We start from the raw sequence: 26,383 nt of genomic DNA, 5'->3' as shown, positions 1-26,383 counted from the left end.
GGACCCAGAAATCTTGTTTTAACAAGTACTCTATGTGATTAAGGTGTATGCTAAAGTTTAAAACCCAAGATTAGATCATCTTTATCAGAAAATCCAGTGTTTGAACTGCCATCGAGAAGCTGACATTTCAGATCCCATAGCTTCTGTTTCCCCTGCTTCTATCTTTGTTTTCTCCATAGTTTCCTCTAAATTCTATAGATAGCATGACTGTGTAAAAATTTAATCCACATCACTACTGTTACATCTATCCTTTTGTGCTTATGCAAGTCATTAGTTGACTTTCCCTCATGGCTCAGCAATAAAGAATCCACCTGCCAATGCAGGAGACACAGTTTTGATCCCTGGGTTGGGAAGCTACTCTGGACAGAGAAATGGCAACCCACTCCAGTTTTCTTGCCTGGGAAATCCCATGGTCAGAGGAGTTTGGTGGGCTATATATAGTCCATGGGATTGCAAAAGAGTCAGACACAACTTAGTAACTAAACAACAACAAAGTCATTAATCCTCTTCTCATCTGTGAGATTTACACTTAAGCATACATCCTTAGATATTTAGGTTTTCAGTCATTACCAGATTTATAGTGTTCCCTAAGTTATGAAGATTGGACTTTTCAACAGAATCTACCCAGAATGTATTGATGTGTATGTATTCAAATAGGATTAGATTTTGCTTGCTATTCTAGAGAGCAAGATGTGTTCCCTGAAATGTGTTATCTTACTTTTTTGATTCCATGATGGTCACAGCTATGTTGTCTTGAGGAAGATGATCATAGTGTGTTCCTATTTATTTAATTAGCCCAAATGAAATGGTCACCATATACCTGAGGAAGGGAACTTTCAGGACACTGGAGACATTTATTTGATGTCATTATGTTTCTTCTTGCTACATACAACAAAATTAATTTTTCAATAGAAATAATGGGTTTGGCATTTTGTGAGGTGACCTAGGAAATGGATGGATAGTTTCTTTAGGAAAATGGTTCTGAGCTCCAAGTGATAAACAAGTGCAGTTTTGGTGCACAGTTTATCTGCATATTGGAAATTGTTTATAATTTCTGATAGCTCTACAGTATAACTTTTTAAAAGTATTTTTGAAGTTTTTATTGAATTTGTTACAATACTGTTTCTGTTTTATGTTTTGATTTTTTTTGGCCATGAGACATGTGGCATCTTACCTCCCTGACCAGGGATTGAACTCACACCCCCTTGCACTGAAAGGCAAAGGCTTAAATACTGCCAAGGAAGTCCTTCTACATATAATTTTAACTCTATTTGATTTCTGTTATAACAAATACTGTCTTTGCTTCTACTTTAGAAAATTTTTTAAAAAGATCTCTGTATATCAAGGTTAACTTGCTACTAATAGTCTTTCTTTTAACCAATGTAGATTTTTGAATAGGAAATAGGCACATATATAAATGTTCATACTAGTTTAATTACTATAAAATTTTCCCAAGGGAAATAAAATATATCTTTCCACAATAAATAATCATTTTTCATTAACATAGGGGTCAGACTGAGCATCACTAACAACAGGACAACTTGACATTAAGTGCCTTCTCATATGATGCAATACATAGTCCTCACCAATAGAGAATTCCTACTGAAAAAATATTTGCACTTAATACGATCAAGCTTTTAGAATTATCTCCCATCCCAGTTTAAAGAAAATACAGAGATGAGAGAAACAAATAAAATACTACAAAGAAACAATCAGACAAGTGCAGAATGCAGAATAATATAAAAGGCAACTGGCCTTATCTCTTTAAAAAAACAATGTTGTGATATATACACACACACACACACACACATATCTTGTTGGAAACTGAGGAAAGAAGGTGCTCCTTAGCATAAAAGAGAGTCAAGATACATAAGCAATGCAATTTTTGTACATCATCTGAATGATAGTTTACAAAACCAGTTACAAAACAGATTTTGAAACAATTAGGAAAATTTGAATATGAGCTGGATATTAGATGATAGTGGGAAATACTTATTAATTTTCTTATATTGATAATGGTAATGCTATAAAGGAGAAAGTTTTCATTCTTAGGAGATGAATGGTGAAAAAATATTAAGGGATTAAATCTGTAAGCTACTTTAAAATGGCATGCACACACACATACCGATGTACTAAGAAGAGTTAAAGCATATTTGGAAAAACGTTAACAGTTGTTTAGTTTAGGTTGTGAGTATACTGGCATTTATTGTACTTTTCTTCCAACGTTTCAAATTTTTAAAAAAAATTTTATAATAAAAGCTGGAAGAGTTACACAATTTGAATATACTTAATATCACTGGAGACTACACTTAAAATGATTAAAATGGTAAATTTTATGCTATGTATATTTTACCAATATTTTTAAATATTGGAAAAAATCTTGTATAAAGAATAACACTGTCATAACCACAGTAATTCCAGTTGAGCTATTTCAAATCCTGAAAGATGATGCTGTGAAAGTGCTGCACTCAACATGCCAGCAAGTTTGGAAAACTCAGCAGTGGCCACAGGACTGGAAAAGGTCAGTTTTCATTCCAATCCCAAAGAAAGGCAATGCCAAAGAAGGCTCAAACTACTGCACAATTGCACTCATCTCACACGCTAGTAAAATAATGCTCAAAATTCTCCAAGCCAGGCTTTAGCAATATGTGAACCATGAACTTCCTGATGTTCAAGCTGGTTTTAGAAAAGGCAGAGGAATCAGAGATCAAATTGCAAACATCCGCTGGATCATGGATAAAGCAAAAGAGTTCCAGAAAAACATCTATTTCTGCTTTATTGACTATGCCAAAGGCTTTGACTGTGTGGATCACAACAAACTGTGGAAAATTCTGAAAGAGATGGGAATACCAGACCACCTGACCTGCCTCTTGAGAAACCTATATGCAGGTCAGGAAGCAACAGTTAGAACTGGACATGGAACAACAGACTGGTTCCAAATAGGAAAAGGAGTCCATCAAGGCTGTATATTGTCACCCTACTTATTTAACTTATATGTAGAGTACATCATGAGAAACGCTAGACTGGAAGAAGCACAAGCTGGAATCAAGATTGCTGGGAGAAATATCAATAACCTCAGATATGCAGATGACACCACCCTTATGGCAGAAAGTGAAGAGGAACTCAAAAGCCTCTTGATGAAAGTGAAAGTGGAGAGTGAAAAAGTTGGCTTAAAGCTCAACATTCAGAAAACGAAGATCGTGGCATCTGGTCCCATCACTTCATGGGAAATAGAAGGGGAAACAGTGGGAACAGTGTCAGACTTTATTTTTTTGGGCTCCAAAATCACTGCAGATGGTGACTGCAGCCATGAAATTAAAAGACGCTTACTCCTTGGAAGGAAAGTTATGACCAACCTAGAGAGCATATTCAAAACCAGAGACATTTTGCCAACAAAGGTCCATCTAGTCAAGGCTATGGTTTTTCCTGTGGTCATGTATGGATGTGAGAGTTGGACTCTGAAGAAGGCTGAGCCCTGAAGAATTGATGCTTTTGAACTGTGGTGTTGGAGAAGAGTCTTGAGAGTTCCTTGGACTACAAGGAGATCCAACCAGTCCATTCTGAAGGAGATCAGCCCTGGGATTTCTTTGGAAGGAATGATGCTAAAGCTGAAACTCCAGTACTTTGGCCACCTCATGTGAAGAGTTGACTCATTGGAAAAGACTCTGATGCTGGGAGGGATTGGGGACAGGAGGAGAAGGGGACGACAGAGGATGAGATGGCTGGATGGCATCACTGACTCGATGGACGTGAGTCTGGGTGAAGTCCGGGAGTTGGTGATGGACAGGGAGGCCTGGTGTGCTGTGATTCATGGGGTCGCAAAGAGTCGGACACGACTGAGTCTGAACTGAACTGAACTGAACCACAGTAATGTTGTCAATAAACTAGAGGTTATCTCAGATCTTTAATTATTCACTTAAGGTTTACCCAGATACATAAGCTTCTGGGTAAACCTTAAGTGAATAATTAAATGTACTCAGGGGAGTACATTCTAAACAATTAAATATAATTTAATTGTACATTCTAAACAATTAAATATTCTAAATAATTAAATGTACTCAGGGCAGTATATTCTAAATAATTAAATATACTACCAGATAATTGTTCTGGGGTTCTGACTTTTTAAAAAAGCAATGAGCCAAACAGCCTAGATAAAATTCTACCATATAATGATGCAGACAAATATTTCAGTAGAAATTTGGTAGGAGCTGTTCTAGTATATTTGGGTTTTATAGACCAACAGGAGGAGGTCCATCTTTCAGATCTCCCTTCTCCACCCTTGTGTCTCCCATGAGAGAGAATACTAAATGTTTACCTTAGGAATAGGAAAAAAATTCAAATGAGTTAATTATTGGAAAATTAAATTTATTTTTAAAAGAATTCCAAGTAAAATATTACAAAAATTATGTAAGCCACAGTTCAGAGGATATGAATAGATTCTAAAAGTATCCTGGGATATAACTGAGGTTCAACACGTCAGGGCCAATTTTTCCCTAAAGATTTTTAGGCTGAAGCCACAATTAAAGGCCACTTTTAGTTCTGTCCAGAGCTCTTCCACACACAAAGCTGTGGGACACTGTAATTTTTACTCACACAGACTGAAAATAAAGGCCTGGTTAAGTACAAAGGGTTGTTTTCTGCCAAGCTCAATGAAAGGAGGAAGTGGCAAGGGTGGGTACAGGATGGCTGAAATTCCCCAGTCTTAACCGTAGATAGCAGGATTGTTTAAAGCTCTGAAAAACAACCTCAAATTAGGTCTTGTCAAGTCAGATACACATCTGCAAAGAAATATATGGCCTGACAATTGCTAGTATATGGATATGAGACCAAAGAGAAAAATATCTTTTTGTGACAAAATCCTAAAGTAGAATCATATAGCATTGATTAAACAAAAAACATGGCATCTGGAGTTCCATGGGTCTCTATTTGGTGCTGGCTTGTGAGTTCAATTATCTATGTGTAATTTTGGTTAAGCCAATTAATACCACTATGATTCATGTTCTTTGAGGTTAAAATGTAAAAAATATTCCTAACCCATAAGGTTGTTGTTCAGTTCAGTTCAGTCGCTCAGTCGTGTCCTACTCTTTGCGACCCCATGAATCGCAGCATGCCAGGCCTCCCTGTCCATCACCAACTCCCAGAGTTCACCCAGACTCACGTCCATCAAGTCAGTGATGCCATCCAGCCATCTCATCCTCTGTCGTCCCCTTCTCCTCCTGCCCCCAATCCCTCCCAGCATCACAGTCTTTTCCAGTGAGTCAACTCTTCACATGAGGTGGCCAAAGTACTGTAAGGTGTACGTGAAATGACGTATATAAATCATTTAGCACAGAGCGTTATGCATGGTAAGTGCTTGGTTAATTTTTATCAGCAATACAGTCATCTTAGACTGACTCAGCCTAGTCCCAGTGCTATGGGACAACCTGAGATAGCCCAAGGACTGAAGTTAAACCCACCCAAAGGGATTGAGCAAAGGAGTCATAACTGGACTAATCCTGTCTGACTCTTTGTGACACAGGCCAGAATACTGGAGTGGGTAGCTTTTCTCTTCTCCAGGGGATCTTCTCAACCCTGGGACTGAACCCAGGTCTCCCGCATTGCAGGTGGATTCTTTACCAGCTGAGCCACAAGGGAAGCCCTTGAAAACATTAGGTGGTAATTTAGACTGGAGGTCACAAACTCCAATGTCTAGAAGAATCTCATAGGTGTTATAAATGAGTGACTTAAGGATGACAGTGTAGATGCCAGTAAGTATGAGTGGTCATGGAGTAAAAATGAATAGTAGTCACTCAGTTGTGTCCAGCGTTTTGCAACCCCATGGACTATAGCCTTCCAGGCTCCTCTGTCCATGGAATTCTCCAGGCAAGAATACTGGAGTGGGTGACCATTCCCTTCTCCAGGGAATCTTCCTGACCCAGGGATCAAACCCAGGTCTCCTGCATTGGAGGCAGATTATTTTTATTTATGGTCTGAGCCACCACCAAGTCTCTGTCAATGTGGTGAGAACATACCCCATCTTAAGTAGCAGCTGCTTTTTGATTCATGGCTGGGATGAGAGCATGCAGGCTCAGTGTGGGAAGACCTTATCAGTTTTTAGAGAATCAGCAACTCAAAAATATTTTATGTGTTGACCCAACTTTTAAATATATTGTGCAGGCCCAAATAAAACATGTCTGCAGCCAGATGCTACTAACTGGTGATTTCTGGCCTATGACTTCTTATTAATGTAGCACATCTACCTAACACCAGTACTGGTCCTAATGATCTGGATGGGAGTGAATCTCTGGGCTGGGGAGCAGTAGACCAGACCAGTGCTATGTGTATGTATGTGTATGTTGTTGTTGTTGAGCAGCTAAGTCATGTCTGACTCTTTCTGTGACCCCATAGACTGTAACCAACCAGGCTCCTCTGTCCACCATGGTATTTTAAGGGCAAAAATACTGGAACGAGTTGCCATTTCCTTCTCCAGGGTATCTTCCTGACCCAGGGATTGAACCCGCATCTTCTATTCGGCAGGTGGATTCTTTATATATGTGTGTGTGTGTGTGTGTGAAAGTGAAAGTGAAATTGTTAGTCACTCAGTGGTGTCCAACTCTTTGTGACCCCATGTACTGTAGGTATCCCACCAGGCTCTTCTGTCTATGGGATTCTCCAGGCAAGAACACTGGAGTGGGTAGCTATTTCTTTCTCCAGGGGATCCTCCCAACCCAGGGATTGAACCTAGGCCTCCAGCATTGCAGGCAGATTCTTTACCATCTGACCCACTGGGACATGTGTGTGTGTATATATATATATATATATATATATATATATATACATACACACACACACATACACACACATATAATGTGAGCCACAACACAAGGAGGCATGTGTGTCATTTTGAATTTTCTAGTAGCCATACTGAAAAAGGTAAAAAGATAGGTGAAAATAGTTTTAAATATATTTCATTAACACAATACATCCAGCATATCACTATTTTAACATATAATAAATGTAGATTTATGGTGAGATACTTTATATTTTTATAACATCTTCAAAATCAGGTGTGTATTTTACCCTTGTAGCACATCTAAATTCAGGGCTAGTCAGTGTGATTAAAGTGAAAGTACTCAATACTTGTATATGAATAGTGGTGACTCTACTGTAGAGCACAGGTCTAGACTATGCTTCTCAAACTTAAACATGCATATTGAAATGCAGAAAGGGAAATGTGAAAGTGTTAGTTGCTCAGTCATGTCTTTACTCTCCAACACTATGGACTGTAGCCCTCCAGGCTCCTTTCTCCACAGGATTCACAGGCAAGAACACTGGAGTGGGTAGCCATTCCCTTCTCCAGGGGATCTTCCTGATCCAGGGATGGAACCTGGGTTTCCTGCATTGCAGGCAGATTCTGTACCATCTGAGACACCGTGGGGGGATCATATTAAAATGCCAGTTCTGCTTTGCTGGTTGGGACAGAGCCTGAGATACTTCACTTCTTCCTGGCTCTCAGGTGATGTCACTGCTCCTTGTCCATGGACCACACAGTTTCAATACCTAGGAGCTGGGTATTTGTGGCAGGTCTCCCTCAATCAGTATTTTTACTCCCAAAGCATTTCTTCCCCTTCCAAATTCAGTGAATATTTGTTGAAGAGGCTAAAATGATGTTCTAATGGCAAGTCACCATATTCAGATGTGGGACAATATTAATAATTTCAAAATAAACACTATTTTACAGATCACTTGCAGAAGCACTGAATCATTTACTCCTTTTGTTTTAAACTTGAGAACTTGCCAACGTGTTACCAGATGCTTTCATGAGAATGAGCTTAAGCACAGGATAAGCACAACTTTATAATTCTAACTTCAGAGATTTGGCATGTTTAACATTTTAATAAAACAGACAATGGGACTGCAAGGGAAATTTGACAATAATACCTCTCAAAGCTTTAGTATTTAGGGGCATTCCTCGGTCAAGGGTATGAATATTTCATGGACTCTCTAAAAAGAAACACAAAAAGAGAACATTTTAATTTCCTCATGACAATTCTATTTGAGGCATGAGTAGAGCTCGACAGGAGACATTACATCTTTGTTCAACAATACATAAATATGGAAATTTAAACAGCTCAATGTGGGGAGTGGGGGGCAGAATATAACTCAAGGATTCTACATAGTGCATTGTCTTCAAGACACAAACACTTTTACACCCAGAAGAGAGTTCTGGAAGTGAACAGTGAATTCCTAAGAACTTGTTCTCACTTACCACTGTTTGACTTGTGAACTTCAGCAAATGATTTATCTTCTTTTATCCTCTCTTGGATGTTGAGAATAATGCTTGTTGAGCTTATTTCACAAAGTTGTTGTAGGGCAGTGTAAAGGAACTTGGTAAACTGTAGCATGGCATTTGTTTATAGGTTGTTCACAGTCATGCCCAGAGGAAGGGACTGAATCGAAAACACATGATCAAGATGAAGTCTGAGCTGACAAGATCATCAAGTTCTCAGCCCTTTCTACTGCTGCAATTCATAATAGTTGCAGCTGTCTGCTGATATTTATGTTTTCCTCAGTAAAAGTGCAAGACAGGATTCTAATAAAATAGCATGTCAAAAGATAAATAGAAAGGAACCTTTGGAAAGTTTTAATTTTAAAGTCTTTGTTTTAGTTCTGAATCAAACTGACCATGGAACTATGTATACCAAAGATATTTTTTCCCTAGCAACAACTGTTTAAGTCATTTACTGGCATGAGATCTCTTGAGTGAAAAAATCTGAAGTCTGGTTCTGATAGATGGCTTAAACTCAATGTGGTAAAAGTTGTAAAGTGCAGTCTTTGTAATATAGTTAATTTTGCTTGAAAGGTCAGAAATTATCTGGCACCAAGGAGAAAAAAAAAAAAAACCCAAGATGATAAAACCCTATAATTGAGAAATTTACAAAATATTATGAAAAGACATTAGTTCAGTTCAGTTCAGTTCATTCTCTCAGTTGTGTCCGACTCTTTGCGACCCCATGAATTGAAGCACGCCAGGCCTCCTTGTCCATCACCAACTCCCGGAGTTCACTCAGACTCACATCCATCGAGTCAGTGATGCCATCCAGCCATTTCATCCTCTGTCATCCCCTTCTCCTCCTGTCCCCAATCCCTCCTAGCATCAGAGTCTTTTCCAGTGAGTCAACTCTTCGCATGAGGTGGCCAGAGTACTGGAGTTTCAGCTTTAGCATCATTCCTTCCAAAGAAATCCCAGGGCTGATCTCCTTCAGAATGGACTGGTTGGATCTCCTTGCAGTCCAAGGGACTCTCAAGACTCTTCTCCAACACCACAGTTCAAAAGCATCAATTTTTTGGCGCTCAGCCTTCTTCAGAGTCCAACTCTCACATCCATACATGACCACTGGAAAAACCATAGCCTTGACTAGACGGAAATTTGTTGGCAAAGTAATGTCTCTGCTTTTGAATATGCTATCTAGGTTGGTCATAACTTTCCTTCCAAGGAGTAAGCGTCTTTTAATTTCACGGCTGCAGTCACCATCTGCAGTGATTTTGGAGCCCCCCAAAATAAAGTCTGACACTGTTTCCACTGTTTCCCCATCTATTTTCCCATGAATTGATGGGACCGGATGCCATGATCTTAGTTTTCTAGAGGACATAAATAAGTGTAAATAAATAACTGAAAGACCTAATGTCATCAAGATGCCAATCAACGATACATTTAAGCATAACATGAAAGCAATTGCAATCAAAATTACACCATTTTTTGTGTGTGGACATTAAAGGTTGACTAAGATTTATATGAGAGAGTAAAGGGCAAGCATAGACTAGATATTCCTGAAAAAGAAAAACCAGATGAAGAAATTGCCTTTTTTATGTCAAGAATTATTATGAACATACAACAAATGAGTAAGATTCTATTATTTTAAGTAAAGGCCAATAACACAAAAGAGTGAGCCCAGGAGCAACCTATCACATGCAGAATCAACTTTTGAAACAAATTGTATTGTGTATGTGGGGGAAGAGATAGTGGACTTTTCAATAAATATTGCTAGGGCAAATTATTAGTAATACAGAAAACAAAAAGTGGACTCTTCACAGGGCACTGAGCTGAGTTCCCTGTGCTATACAGCAGGTTCCCTCTAGCTATCTATTTTACACATGATCACCTTGCTTATTTAACTTATATGCAGAGTACATCATGTGAAATGCTGGGCTGGATGAATTCCAAGCTGGAACCAAGATTGCTGGGAGAAATATCAATAACCTCAGATATGCAGATTATTCTACCCTAATGGCAGAAAGCAAAGAGGAGCTAAAGAGCCTCTTGATGAGGGTGAAAAGAGGAGAGTGAAAAAGCTGGCATAAAACTCAACATTCAAAAATGAAGATCATGGCATCTGGTCCCATCATGTCATGGCAAATCGATGGGGAAAAAAATGGAAACAGTGACAGAATTTATTTTCTTGGGCTCCAAAATCACTGTGGATGGTGACTGTAGCCATGAAAGTAAAAGATGCTTGCTTCTTGGAAGAAAAGCTATGACAAATCCAGGCAGCATATTAAAAAGCAAGAGGCATCACTTTGCTGACAAAGGTACATATATTCAAAGCTACGGTCTTTCCAGTAGTCATGTACAGATGTAAGAGTTGGACCATAAAGAAGGCTGAGCACCCAAGAATTGATAGTCTTTGAACTGTTGTTCTAGAGAAGACTCTTAAGAGTCCCTTGGAGAGCAAGGAGGTCAAACCAGTCAATCCTAAAGGAAATCAACCCTGAATATTTATTAGAAGGACTGATGCTGAAACTGAAACTCCAATACTTTGGCCACTTGATGTGAAGAGACAACTCATTGGAAAAGACCCTGATGCTGGGAAAGATTGTAGGCAGGAGGAGAAGGAGAAGACAGAGGGTGAAATGATTGGATGGCATCACTGACCCAATAGACATGAGTTTGAGCAAACTCTGGGAGATAGTGAAGGACAGGGAAGCCTGGCATGCTGCGGGTCATGGGGTCGCAAACAGTCAGACACGATTTAGTGACTGAACAAAAGGTGTGTATATGTCAATTCTAATCTTCCATTTCCCCTCCTGTTCCAAAGACCGTTCTCTAGAAGGGTGGTATAGGAGGGTGGGAGGGAGGTCTAAGAGAGAGGGGATATATATACACATAGAGTTGATTCATTTTGCTCTACAGCAGAAACTAACACAATATTGTAAAGCAACTATATTTCAATTTAAAAAAATAGACCCTTACCAACTACCATATACAGCACTAAATTCTGGTAGGTTAAAGATATAAGCCTTTGACTGTGTTGATCACAATAAACTGGAAAATTCTGAAAGAAATGGGAATACCAGACCACCTAACCTGCCTCTTGAGAAACCTATATGCAGGTCAGGAAGCAACAGTTAGAACTGGACATGGAACAACAGACTGGTTCTAAATAGGAAAAAGAGTACGTCAAGGCTGTATATTGTTACCCTGCTTATTTAACTTATATGCAGAGTACATCATAAGAAACGCTGGGCTGGAAGAAACACAAGCTGGAATCAAGATTGCCGGGAGAAATATCAATAACCTCACGTATGCAGATGACACCACCCTTATGGCAGAAAGTGAAGAGGAACTCAAAAGCCTCTTGATGAAAGTGAAAGAGGAGAGTGAAAAAGTTGGCTTAAAGCTCAACATTCAGAAAACGAAGATCATGGCATCCAGTCCCGCCACTTCATGGGAAATAGATGGGGAAACAGTGGAAACAGTGTCAGACTTTATTTTTTGGGCTCCAAAATCACTGCAGATGGTGATTGCAGCCATGAAATTAAAAGACACTTAATCCTTGGAAGGAAAGTTATGACCAGCCTAGATAGCATATTCAAAAGCAGAGATATTACTTTGCCAACAAAGGTCTGTCTAGTCAAGGCTATGGTTTTTCCTGTGGTCATGTATGGATGTGAGAGTTGGACTGTGAAGAAAGCTGAGCACTGAAGAATTGATGCTTTTGAACTGTGGTGTTAGAGAAGACTCTTAAGACTCCCTTGGACTACAAGGAGATCCAACCAGTCCATCCTAAAGGAAATCAGTCCTGAATATTCATTGGAAGGACTGATGCTGAAGCTGAAACTCCAATACTTTGGCGTTTCAAAGAACTGACTCATTGGAAAAGACCCTGATGATGGGAAAAATTACAGGCAGGAGGAGAAGGGGACAACAGAGTGTGAAATGGTTGGATGGCATCACCAATGCAATGGACATGAGTTTGAGTAAGCACCATGAGTTGGTGATGGAGAAGGACGACTGTCATGCTGCAGTCCGTGGGGTCACAAAGAGTCGGACATGACTGAGTGACTGAACTGAACTGTGATATTCAGAAGGTTCTTAAGTGAGTAGCAGGATAATTGGGTCTTAAATAAAGAGATCTATTCTACTTTCAAAGACAACTCTACTCCAGAAAAGTGATCAAATCACCCACATGGTATGAAAGAAGTCAAGAATGAACTCTGGTGATTACCATCATGCGTGAAATAAACAAGGCAAGGATTCAATGAGGGATTCTGATATAAAATGTTAGAGTATTTGAATAGATTTGAGAAGAAAGAATTAATCAGCATACTGATTCAGCAACAGTAATCAAATGATGTAGAGAAGTTAAATAAGATGAGATCTGAAAATAGCACACAGAAGTTTGCAATTGGCAGTCAGTCATAATTTTCACAGGAGTTGTTTCATTTGAATAATAGTGGCAGAGGGCTAATAACAGTGGGTTATCACCTCCATGAGAAGTGAGAATTGAAGATACTTGTTATTTTGAAGAGTTTAGCTGGAAACTATAAGAGAGGTAGGTCAACAGTTGGAATTCAAAAAGGATTTCTTTAATATAGAAATAGCTTCAGCATGTCTAGAGGTGAGATAAAGGAGCCAGCTGATAGCATCAGTATGAGAAAGCATGAAAAAAAGAGAATAATAGATGAAGCATGGCTTCACTGGAAAGAGGGGTGAAACGTTAAAAAAAAAAAAAAAAAAACAAGTTGAATAAATTAGCTCTAACCAAGTCACGGAGTTCTTTTTTTTCTGCGTCTGGGAAAATGTGGTGAGAATAAATGCATGTATTTCACTTAATAAAAATGAACTATTGATTTTTTTTTTAAAGAAAGAAACAATTTTCTTCCTTGGTGTTCCAGTGGTTAAGAATGCGCCTTGCAATGCAGAAAATGTGGGTTCAGTTCTTGGTCAGGGAACTAAGAGCCCATAAGCTGTGCAGAAACTAAGCCCACGTGCCACTACTAGTGAGCCCACGTGCCACAACCATAGTCTGTGGGCTGCAAACAAAAGAGCCACATGACACAGTGACGATCCTGCATGCTTCAGCGAAGACCTGATGCAGCCAAATAAATGAATAGGTTAAAAAATAAAAGCAAGTACAAGTACTTGTGGTCAGGCATTTTATTTCAGACATGTCTCCAGAAAACGCTAAGTCACTCTTAGGGCACACATTCCCCCACGGTTCTCGGGAAATCCTAAGCCTTGCTGTGTGGGGGAAATGTGCACAAGTTTGCAGTGGACTGAATGTCTGAGAGGTTGGCTGAGGGAAAGGCGGTGGGGCGGTGTTCTGAGAGTTAGGGATGGACGTGTTTTGCACATAGATGGTGAGCCCAGGAGCCAGTAGCGGCCAGAATGGAACGGTGACTGGGAATAATCGGAAGAACACTCTGAGGGGGGCACCTGCTCATGAGGAAGCTGATTTGCGTTGAGAGAGAGCCAGATTAGGCCGTGGTTTCTCTGTTTAGACCCAATGTTCTCTCTGAAATGTGAGGCAAATCATATATGGAGAGGAGTCAGGGTCAGAGTCGAGAACAATGGTTTTGAGTAAGTGATGAAGCTTCAGATTATTGGGGGCGGTGGGGAGAAGGATGAATTTAAGAACTGAGAAAAAACATATAGATGTACCGCTGAGGGCCACAATGGGCCTGGCTGAATCTGGAGACCATAAATTATTGGTAGCAGCCATCCACACCTTTCTGAAATATCCCAAAATTTCCTTCAACATTTCCCAGGGATCTTGCAGACAAGAGGATGACTGGCTCAATCAACCTGAGGGTTAGCAGGATAGATACCATCAAAGCACAAGAAAGTCATGGGCAGCAGGGATTAGTGCAAGAGGTAAATTAAATGATTTTGCTCTGCATCAAGGTTGGATAGGGAAAGGAGTATGTCTGTGGAATGGTGATGGGTTAGGAAGTCCAGAGGACAGCAAGTAGGATGGCCGAGATGTCAGAGGAAGGGTTGTTACAAGTGTCAAAACATAATCTGGATACAGCAGTGAAGAGATAAAGCAGAATGCTGCTAGGACTATTGTGTTCTAGCATAAGTGATAGGTGTAGAATAAAAGTTTAGCTTGAGAGCTACTCAGAAGGTGGGAGAGGGATCGGGATCTGTACATGGATTGACTTTGTTGAGTAGATCCTATGTTATGGATTGAGGGCATCGGAAGAAAGGGTAGGGCTTAGTAAAAACAACCATGAGTAGAAGAAATATCCAAATAGGCCAGTGGTGAAAATGAAGGAGCGTGAGCTACTCAGAGGCCTGGACTTTGGTTGGTGACGAAAAAAAAAAAAAAAAGTGAGAGGAAAATTTATTCCCTGGGCTGCTCTTGAGGCTTCTAGACAGGCAAAGTCCCAAGTGGTGCAAGATCCTTGTGAGATTAGCAATTTTTAGATTCTACTTATCATTTAAAAATGTCACTGAGAATTTGCTTATCTCATCTCTGAAGAGTTCCCTTCATTGGCCTGTTAGTGGAAAATATGCATCTATGTTCAGTCCCCATTTTAAAATTTACTTACTTTTTTATTCCAACCACTCTTACTACATTCCTATTATACATACATTGGAGTTCCAGAATATAAATAACCTTTATCTTTACTCTTGAGAAGCTTGTTCTCTTATTGAAGGTGTGAGAAATGTGTTACACTTTACCTCATATCTGTGGGTCTTGGAAGAAGTCGTTTCTTTCCACTAAAGTAGACTTCGAAATCTTCAGTCTTCAGCCTGTGGGCATAATCGATGTATCCTGACACCTCCTGCCCATGAGAATTTTTGTCACGAATAAAAATCACGGACTAGTAACACAGAAAAACAGAGAATGGAGAGAGAGTAAGTGAATGAAAGTCATTTGAGTAAATTTTACATGATAATAAAATCTACAGTTATTGAGTGATACGTGTGTTACAGCTTATTCTAAGGGCTTTACGTTTCATCCTTACAATGAGCCTATAGGTATTATTACTTTCTCCTGACAGTGAAGAAATTCATGAAAAGTTAACTAAATATGCGTATAATATGCATTTACAGCAATTCAGGGCTTCCCTTTTGGCTCAGACAGTAGAGAATCTGCCTGCAATGGGGAGCCAGGTTTGATCCCTGGGTTGGGAAGATTCCATGGAGAAGGGCGTGGCTACCCACTCCATTATTCTTGACTGGAGATTTCACAGAAAGAGGAGCTTGGAAAGCTATGTCCATGGGATTGCAAAGAGTTGGACATGACTGAGCAACTAACACTAATTAACTTACAGTAATTGTATATAACAGTTTCAGTAAATTACTCCAGAAGTATTCCTAAGGACAGACATTATTTTAAGCGTTTGTAATACATTATTTTCAGTTTTGTAATACATTTATTAATTTAATATATTAATTTATTCCTAATGACAGACATTATTTTAAGTGTTTGTAATGTCTTTTTCCAATCCTATTGTCTTTTCTTTGTCATCATTTTGTTAATTTAAAAACTGAGAAACAAAGAAGTTGAGTTCCTTATACAGCTAGTAAGTTGAAAAACTCAGATTAAACCCAGGCTCATGTGTCTGTCCTTCTGATTAGAAGAAAAGAATCACTACATTCTTTTTCCATTTGAGCACCTATATATTTTCTGTTACAAGAATAGAAATGGGGTCTCTCCTCTTTATCATAACAGTCAAAAATTGAAATCTCTTCACAAAATTAATTCCATAGGTCAAAAATGTACAGAAAGTACATATTTCTCCTTTATCTTAATTCCTTCACGAATATCATTGCATGGCTACAACATGTTAGACATTGTTGAATGTGCCACGGATACAGTGATAAACAGAACAGTAAAGCTCTGATCTCTTGGAACTTATGTTGAGGTAAGCAGAAGTAGACAATAGGCATGAAAAGAAAACAACACTTACAGTGAGTGATAAGTGTCATAAAGAAAATAAAGAAGATGATTGGCTAGAGAAGTTCATAGAGTTAAAGGCCACTTTAGGTAGAGTGATCAGACAAGACCTTGAGAAGATCTTTATGCCAAGACTTGAAGGCTGAGAAGAGGTAAGCCATGTAGAGATGTAGCATGCTGCTGCTGCTGCTAAGTCACTTCAGTCGTGTACGACTCTGTGCGACCCCATAGACAGCAGCCCACCAGGCTCCCCCGTCCCTGGGATTCTCCAGACAAGAACACTGGAGTGGGTTGCCATTTCTTTCTCCAGTGCATGAAAGTGAAAAGTGAAAGTGAAGTCGCTTACTCATGTTTGACCCTCAGCGACTCCATGGACTGCAGCCTACCAGGCTCCTCTGTCCATGGGATTTTCCAGGCAGGAGTACTGGAGTGGGGTGCCGTTATCTAGCATAGGAGCCTATAAATCAAGGGGAACAGTTGATAGAAAGACCCTAAAGTGGGAACAAGATAATGGAAATGGAAGAAGTGTAGTCTTTTCTCTGTCAAGCCAAAACACATGGATCTCAAGTTCTACGGTGGGGGCGGGGGGTGGGGAGGAAAAAAAAAAAACAAAACTCTAACTGTAATTGGAAAAGCTCATAATGTATTCATTTCCAAATCTAGATCAAAGTGTAGAGTTTCATGGTGAAGTTCTATATTTGGGGGAATCTGTAAACAAGATTTCCTTTTCCTCTTGAGCAATTACTGGATGGTTACTTGTTGGGTCTTTGTATAGTCAATTATAGGGAGCACTTACAGGGGTTACCTTAGATAGCAGAGTTTCCAAAAGGGTGAAGTTAGAAAATTGAAATAATTCTTTTCCCTGCTACACTTATGAAAATATATTGTTAACAACATGCCAACTTAAAAATGGAAGAACAGAGATATAATTTACAATTATTTGTTACTCTGCTGATGTTCTGTCTTTCAGCCTACTCTGGTATGGCATTGGGTGCTGAGAATACTGTGCTAAGAAGAATCCTGAGGCCCTTTCTTAGCACAAGAGGAAGGAATATTGTGCTGGATTAGTGATGTTTCCCTCAGAAATGACTGGATGAACAAACATTCATTACTATTCCTGTGGTCAAATTAGAGTCAATCCTTAGTCCTTCTCATTACCCCTACATAACTCTCAGTTAAATTTATGTAGATTTCTCCACGCTTTTAGTTACTTAGCTTTTACTTTATACAACACAAAATCCAAATGGTTAGTAACTCAAAGAGACCCTGAAACTCTCACACTACTAAAGCAATAACTAGTGTTGCTATCCCAACTTAAATGAGGCCATGGGCTATTAATATTTCATATGCTGTTTGAAAGGTACTTAAAATCTTTATTCCATCATGGCTGTTCCTGATGTTAGCAAGTCATGCAGGGACATGGAGATGGAAAAAGGCCCAGAATAAGTCCTCTACTTTCAAAATGGAACTCTATTAAAAATAACAACAACAAAAAGCTCTTCTGTTTCTCTCTGTTTTTGTCTCTGTCTTTCAAAATGAGAGATTCTGTTATTAGCAATTATTAGCTAATTATTATCAATAATTAGCAATTATTCAATTGCTAAGTTGTGTCTGACTCTTTGTAACCCATGGACTGCAGCACACCAGGATTCCCTGTCCTTCACTGTCTCCCAGACTTTGCTCAAGCTCGGGTCCATTGAGTTGATGATGCCATTCAATCATATCATCCTCTGCTGCCCACTTCTCCTCCTGCCCTCAATCTTTCCCAGCATCAGGGTCTTTTCCAGTGAGTCAGCTCTTCACATCAGGTGGTCAAAGTATTGGAGCTTCAGATTCAGCATCAATCCTTCCAATGAATATTCAGGATTGATTTCCTTTAGGATGGACTGGTTTGATTTCCTTGCTGGCCAAGGGGCTCTCAAGAGTCTTCTCCAGCACTACAGTTTGAGAGCAACAATTTTTGGCACTCAGCCTTCTTTATAGTCCAACTCTCACACCTGTACATGACTACTGGAAAAAGTATAGCTTTGACTGTGTGGACCTATGTTGGCAAAGTGATGTCTCTGCTTTTTAATATGCTGTCTAGGCTGGTCATAACTTTTCTTCCAAGGAGCAAGCATCTTTTAATTTCATGCCTGCAGTCATTGTCCTCAGTGATTTTGGAGTTCAAGCAAGTAAAATAAGAGATGGACCAGACATTTTTCCAACAGAATAGCATAGCAGATATTGTTATGGACTTTTCTGCTAAAAACAAATACGAGTTCTGGATAAAATCTAAAAACTAACTTGTAACATACATCAATACATGAATTTAGGAGGAAATGGCAACTCACTCCAGTATTCTTGCTTGGGAAAGCCTAGTGGGTTACAAGAGTTGGACAGAAATGAACACTGTAGTAAACTTATATCTATCATTAAGTTCTAGATTAAAGGGAATATACACATAAATATTATAGAATACAGATTATAAAGTATTGAAATATAAGCTTGATTGTTTAGCTTTTAACTTAGCCAAGTACCTAAACATCTTTAGTCTTTAATGTTCTTATGGGTAAAGTGACTGATTGTCTAGAATGCTGGCAATACAGAAGACCTCGGTTCGATCCCTGGGTTGGGGAGATCCCCTGGAGGAGGACATGTCAACCCACTCCAGTATTCTTGCCTGGAGAACCCGCATGGACAGAGGAGCCTGGTGGGCTATAGTCCATGGGGTTGCAAAGAGTTGGACGTGACTGAACAACTAAGTCCGACTTAGTTGGATATGAGCAACAATAAGCAAAATATGTATCATTTTGTTATATATATTTGTTAATATATTTTTGTTTTATATATATATATATATATATTCCTCCCATGTGCATTAAAGCTCTCTATCCAGAGGAGAAATATTATGTGACATCCCTTATATATGGAATCTAAAGAGAAATGATACAAATAAATTTACTTACAAAACAGAAAGAGACTCACAGACTTAGAAAACATACTATGGTTGTCAGGGAGAAGGATGAGGGGAATGGATAGTTAGGGAATTTGAGATGGATACGTACACACTGCCATATTTAAAATGGACAACCCACAAGGACCTACCGTATAGCACAGGGAACCCTGCTGAAAGTTCTATGGCAGGTGACTGGGAGGGGAGTCTGGGGGAGAATGGATACATGTGTATGTGCGGCTGAGTCCCTTCACTGTTCACCTGAAACTATCACAGTTTTAATTGGCTATGTGCTGTGCTGAGTTGCTCAGCTGTGCCCGACTCTTTGCAACCCTATGGACTGTAGCCCACCAGGTTCCTCTGTCCATGGGATTCTCCAGGCAAGAATACTGGAGTGGGTTGCCATGTCCTCCTCCAGGGGATCTTCCCAACCCAGGGATCGAACCCAGGTCTCTCATATTGCAGGCAGATTCTCTACCATCTGAACCACCAAGGAAGCCCTTAATTGGCTATACCCTAATACAAGATAAAAAGTTTTTGAAAAAGGCCCTCTATCCATAGAAATCTAAATAAATTTGAAATATTACTTCTCCAGCCTTTGAGAAATAAGAGCCTGCTCTGTGATTTTTGTGAGTTCTGAGATTTTGGGGTTTTTTGAAACTAAATAACTTCAAGTAAGTTCAAACTGGGTCTAAGCGTAAGTGTGATTCCCTCCATGTTCACCTGTGTCTTTGGGTGGATTGTTCAAACTCTTAATGCCTCTCTATATTCATAAGTCCTGTGCCCTTAATCAGGTTCCTGCAAAATCCAGCAAGTCTCTACACCAAAGCAGACTGAACAACCCCCAAAATAACAAAACAAACCATAACAAAATAAACAAGAATCCAAAATCCTGCTTGGACCTAAGCATTTAACTAGTTAAGCCTCCTCTTTCTTTTTTATTGAACTATAGTTGACTGATTCTGTATGTTTTCACTTATATGTGAAATCTAAAAAATAAACAAATATAACAAAAACCAGAAACAGACTCACAGATACAGAAACAGAGTCACAGATACAGAGAATAAACTAGTGGTTACTAGAGGGGACAAAATAGATCGAGAAGATTAAGAAGCATAAGCTACTAGGTATAAAATAAATAAATTGCAAGGATGTAATATACAGCAAAGGGAAGACAGTCAACGTCGTGTTATATCTTTGTATAGAGTATAATACATGAAAATATTGAATTACTATGTGGTACACCTGGAGCTAATATGATATTGTGGTTAAGCCTTCTTGCAAACTCTCTCTTCTTCCTGTTTGTCTTTTTACTTTACAGAGTAACAGAATAATCTTTTCCTTCTCTCTTGTGTGAAACTTCTAAGTTCACATTTAGGTGTTGTCAGACCCATACCTTTAGCCCTATTTGATCAATTTGTAAGCAACATGCAAATATGGTTTCTTTCCCAATAGAAATTCTTGTCACCATTATATCTATGATTTTTTTTATCTTCAAGAAAAGCTAAATGTTCAATTAAAATTTCTACGATTTCAAATCTAGAAAAATAATTGCAAGAAGCTGTTTTCACAAAAATCTTTACAGAGAAAATGAAAATTACTTTATTCATGTCTTTCCAAGTATGAGTACATATGTGTAAAAGTATATTTAAAAACTTTTTAGTAAAATAAAAAAAATCGGTGAAATGAAAAACCTTCCATATGAACAACTTGCTTTATGAATTATTTTAAAACTCTGATTAGAACTATTGAAAGTCACTCAGTCATGTCCCACTTTTTGCCACGCTATGGACTATACAGTCCATGGAATCCTCCAGGCCAGAATACTGGAGTTGGTAGCTGTTCCCTTCTCCAGGGCATCTTCCCAACCCAGGGATTGAACCCAGGTCTATCACACTGCAGGTGGATTCTTTGCCAGCTGAGCCACAAGGGAAGCCCAAGGATACTGGAGTGGATAGCCTATCCCTTCTCCAGGGAATCTTCCCAACCCAGGGATCGAACCAGGGTCTCCTGCATTGCAAGCAGATTCTTTACCAACTAAGCTATCAGGGAAGCCAAAACTATTGAGTTACAGTAATTGGTAAAAGTCAGGAAATGACATTTAGCTTTCAAAACATATCATTAAAAAGCATACGGAAGGGTAACAGAAAAAATAGTGAAACAGAAGAGGTGAGAGGTAATTAGAGAATTAGAATAAAGTTAACTAATACTCCTGATTAATTAATTTAATGTATTCATTTACAAAATGTATATATTCCTTCTAAAATGTGTGTATATATATATAAAGTCAATACTAATTACTCCTACCATTAATACTACTATCATTTATTAATAAAATACCATGTTCTGAGCAAAATATTAGCTTCATATTTATCATTGCATTTAATTATCTAAAATACACACACACACACATATATATAAAGGTTACTACTACTACTACTAAGTCACTTCAGTCGTATCCAACTCTGTGCGACCCCATAGACCGCAGCCCACCAGGCTCCCCCAATAGATAGCATTAATATCCTCATTTTATAAATGTAGGACCTCAAAGAACTGCGAGTTTGAGGAACCTCCCTAAGGACATTCAGCTACAGTGGGGCACACACCCTTACACACTTACTTCCATGAATCCCAACACTCTGCACAGACACACAAAACTTGGATCCAAATGCTGGCCCTGCCATCTATTTACTCTGTGACACTAGTAAGTTAGTTATCATTTTTAAGGTTTAGTTCCCTCTATTACAAAATGGTCATAACATCTGCCTCTTAGGGTGGCTGTGTGAAATGAATAAGACTGTTTTTGCTAAGCACACAACAATGACTTGTGTATGGCAAAAACTCAGTAAATTATAATATTACATATGAGTTTAAAAAAGTTGCATTACTGTCACTTCCGTAGTTATAATACGATAAGAGTTTTGTCAGTTCCTCCTGGATAAGGAAATGGAATAATTATATCAGAATTCCATTACCTAGGTGTATATAATTATGTTTAGGCTGCAGTTCAATTCATTTGTTGTTTATTCATTCTCAGTTAAAACTTTGAATGCATTTTGAAGTAAAAATTTAAGCAATCTTTGTAGGTATTAAACAGGATGGATCTAATTGACAATAAAGTTATGACTTTGGCATCCAGAATGGGTATAATAGGAACCCCTTTGAAGAATTAGGCTTATTTCGGCCTGAGTGTGGCAAGTTCTACTAAATGAAAGTTTTCTTATTTGGAGTCCTCTACTGTTTCAACATATAAAATAGATTCAATACAAAATATAGAATAGAATCAAGGGATTAGATCTGATAGACAGATTGCCTGAAGAACTATGGACAAAAGTTCATGACCTTGTACAGGAGGCAGTGATCAAGACCATCCCCAAGAAAAAGAAACACGAAAAGGAAAAATGGTTGTCTGAGGAGGCCTTACAAATAGCTGAGAAAAGAAGAGAATCTAAAGGCGAAGGAGAAAAGGAAAGATATATCCATCCGAACGCAGAGTTCCAAAGAATAGCAAGGAGAGATAAGAAAGCCTTACGCAGTGATCAATGCAAAGAGATAGAGGAAAACAACAAAATGGGAAAGACTAGAGATCTCTTCAAGAAAATCAGAGATACCGAAGGAACATTTCATGCAAAGATGGGCATAATAAATGACAGACAGTGTATGGACCTAACAGAATCAGAAGATATTAAGAAGAGTTGGCAAGAATACACAGAAGAACTATACAAAAAAGATCTTCATGACCCAGATAACCACGATGGTGTGATCACTCACCTAGAGACGGACATCCTGGAATGCGAAGTCAAGTAGGCCTTAGGAAGCCTTACTACGAACAAAGCTAGTGGAGGTGATGGAATTCCAGTTGAGCTATTTCAAATCCTAAAAGATGATGCTGTAAAAGTGCTGCACTCAATATGCCAGCAAATCTGGAAAACTCAGCAGTGGCCCAGGACTGGAAAATGTCAGTTTTCATTCCAATACCAAAGAAAGGCATTGACAAAGAATGTTCAAACTACTGCACAATTGCACGCATTTCACATGCTAGCCAGTAATGCTCAAAATTCTCCAACCCAACCTTCAACAGTATGTGAACTGTGAACTTCCATTTGTTCAAGATGGATTTAGAAAATGCAGAGTAACCAGGGATCAAATTACCAACATCCGTTGGATCATCAAAAAAACGAGAGTTTCAGAAAAATATCTACTTCTGCTTTATTGACTATGCCAAAGCTTTGACTGTGTGGATCACAACAAACTGCGGAAAATTCTGAAAGAGATGAGAATACCAGATCACCTGACCTGCCTCCTGAGAAATCTGTATGCAGGTCAAGAACCATCTGTTAGAACTGGACATGGAACAACAGACTGGTTACAAATTGGGAAAGGAGTACGTTAAGGCTGTATATTGTCACTATGCTTATTTAGCTTATATGCGGAGTACATCATGAGAAATACCGGGAATCAAGCTGGAATCATGATTGCTGGGAGATATATCAATAACCTCAGATAAGCAGATGACACCACCCTAATGGCAGAAAGCGAAGAAGACTAAAGAGCCTCTTGATGAAAGTGAAAGAGGAGAGTGAAAAAGTTGGCTGAAAACTCAACATTCAGAAAACTAAGATCATGGCATCTGGTCCCATCACTTCATGGGAAAAAGATGGGGAAACAGTGTCAGACTTTATTTTCTTGGGCTCCAAAATCACTACAGATGGTGACTGCAGCCATGAAATTTAAAGTCACTTGCTCTTTGGTAGAAAAGCTCTGACCAACCTAGACAGCATATTAAAAAGCAGAGACATTACTTTGCCAACAAAGGTCTGTCTGGTCAAACCTATGGTTTTTCCAGTAGTCATGTATGGATGTGAGTGTTGGACTATAAGGAAAGCTGAGGGCAGAAGAATTGATGCTTTTGAGCTGTGGTGTTGGAGAAGACTCTTGAGAGTCCCTTGGACTGCAAGGAGATCCTACCAGTCCATCCTAAAGGAGATCAGTCCTGAATATTCATTGGAAGGACTGATGCTGAAGCTGAAACTCCAATACTTTGGCCACCTGATGTGAAGAACGAACTTATTTGAAAATACTCTAATATGGGAAAGATTGAAGGCAGGAGGAGAAGGGGACAACAGAGGATGACATGGTTGGATGGCATCACCAACTTGATGGACATGAGTTTGAGCAGGCTCTGGGAGTTGGTGATGGACAGGGAAGCCTGGCCTGCTGCAGTCCATGGGGTCTCAGAGTCAGACACGACTGAGCAACTGAACTGGACTGATTGTTTCAATAGGAATTAGAAAATGTTATAAATAATTGTTTTAAATTTCTCTACTAACCTTTTTCTTTTAAAGAATATAGTAGCTTTATTGAGGTATAGTTTATATAACATAAAATTCATACCAAAGTTTTAAGTATAAAATTGAATAGTTTTTAGTATATTTGTAGAGCAGTGTAATACAATTTAGCTTTAGAAAATTTTCATCACCCAGAAAAGATCCCCTGTGCCCATTTGCATTCATCCCTGTTCCCATCCCCAGGTCCCAGGCAACCACTAATCTACTCTGTATCTCTATAGACTTGCCTTTTCTGAATTTTTTCATATAAATGGAATCGCACAGTATATGGTTTTATTCACTCTAATAACTTTTTAATCACAGTTAATTTCCCAAAAGACACATGAAAACTATACTTCATATACCAAAGAGCTCTTCTAAATGATGATGTTATGTTTATAGAAGAAAATTTTCCAAAATGTTCATTATCCTTAGATATGACCTTTTAATCCTTCCTAGAATAAGTCAAGTTATAACCAGTACAAGTATTACAGGAAATCAAATGATATTCATTTGAATGCATGACTCAGTTCACTTCAGTTCAGTCACTCAGTCATGTCCAACTCTTTGCGACCCCATGGACTGCAGCATGCCAGGCCTCCTTGTCCATCACCAACTCCTGGAGCCCACTCAACCTCATGTCCGCTGAGTCAGTGATGCCATCCAACCATCTCATCCTCTGTTGTCCCCTTCTTCTCCTGGCTTCAATCTTTCCCAGAATAGGGTCTTTTCAAATGAGTCACTTCTTCACATCAGGTGGCCAAAGTATTGGAGTTTCAGCTTCAGCATCAGTCCTTCCAATGGGTATTCAGGACTGATTTCCTCTAGGATGGACTGGTTGGATCTTCTTGCAGTCCAAGGGACTCTCAAGAGTCATCTCCAAGACCACAGTTCAAAAGCATCAATTCTTCGGCACTCAGCCTTCTTTATAGTCCAACTCTCACACCTGTACATGACTACTGGAAAAACCATAGCTTTGATTTAATGGACCTTTGTTGGCAAAGTCCAAAGTTCTACATTTATTTGCAACCTAAGCAAAAGATGGATCATATTACTGGTAAAGAATCTCCCTGCCAATGCAGAAGATGTAAGAGATGCAGCTTCAACCCCTGGGTTGGAAAGATCCCCTGGAGAAGGAAATGGCAACCCACTTCAATATTCTTTCTGGGAGACTCCCATGTACAGAGAAGCCTGGTGGGTTACAGACTGTGTCGCAAAGAGATAACAGAACGTCTGAGCAATCAAGGAAGCAAAAGACATGAATTTCTAAGTAACAAAAATGATAGCAATGAAAAACATAAGAAGAAGGTATCGATAAATATCAAGACACAAGCATTCTTGAAATTGAAGTGAGAGCTCAGATACTAAAAGGTATGTGGAAACTGAGATTTTACTGAGATGGTCTGTGACCTCAAGTGTGAACCAAAAAACTTATGGAATGCTGAGTTAGGTCCTCATTACTTCTCATGTGTTGGGAGAAGATGAATTAAAGCACAATTTAGACCATTAATATATCATTTGGATCTTTGGCTGCTTGTCTTTTTCCCAGAAGTGGATTAAAATACAAATTCATAAAGTTGTTATGGGCTGAGTACATATGTTGCCTGATTTTTCTTGCCAAACACTAATGAGGAGACATAAACCTGATACACTGAAATGGGACTTTTTCAACAATGAAGCCAAAGTCACTTGTAAAAAAGCGTACTAAGCAGTATGTTGCTGCATAAAAACTGAACCATCCATTTCAGGGTATGAAAGCTGTCTGACAAGCTAAGTTCTGGTAATTCCCTCCTGAGACTGTCAGCATGCCCCCTGATAAAGACAAATGAAGAAAGAATTTTTATTTCTTAGAATTTTAAGATCCTGGAATGCTTTTATGAATCATTAGCTTTAGGGAATCATTTTGGTTTGGAAGAGAAATAATTTGGCTAAATGAAGTCTAAGTTTTGACA

General features: G+C 38.9%; 1 protein-coding gene across 3 annotated transcripts in view; it reads right to left on the bottom strand.

Moving 5' to 3' along the window:
* CFAP299 (cilia and flagella associated protein 299) overlaps positions 1 to 26,383 on the bottom strand; it is a 731,227-nt gene that overhangs the window by 123,957 nt on the left and 580,887 nt on the right. For all 3 annotated transcript variants that reach the window (XM_024993415.2, XM_005208154.5, NM_001076389.2), the window contains exon 4: positions 14,948 to 15,090. In XM_024993415.2, the coding sequence (XP_024849183.1) occupies positions 14,948 to 15,090 (143 nt within the window). The remainder of the gene's footprint in view (positions 1 to 14,947; positions 15,091 to 26,383) is intronic.

This window comes from Bos taurus, chromosome 6, assembly GCF_002263795.3.
Source record: "Bos taurus isolate L1 Dominette 01449 registration number 42190680 breed Hereford chromosome 6, ARS-UCD2.0, whole genome shotgun sequence".
Classification (NCBI taxonomy): Eukaryota; Metazoa; Chordata; class Mammalia; order Artiodactyla; family Bovidae; genus Bos; species Bos taurus.
Note: the sequence above shows the minus strand (reverse complement) of the source record. Positions and strands in the feature narration are given on the sequence as shown.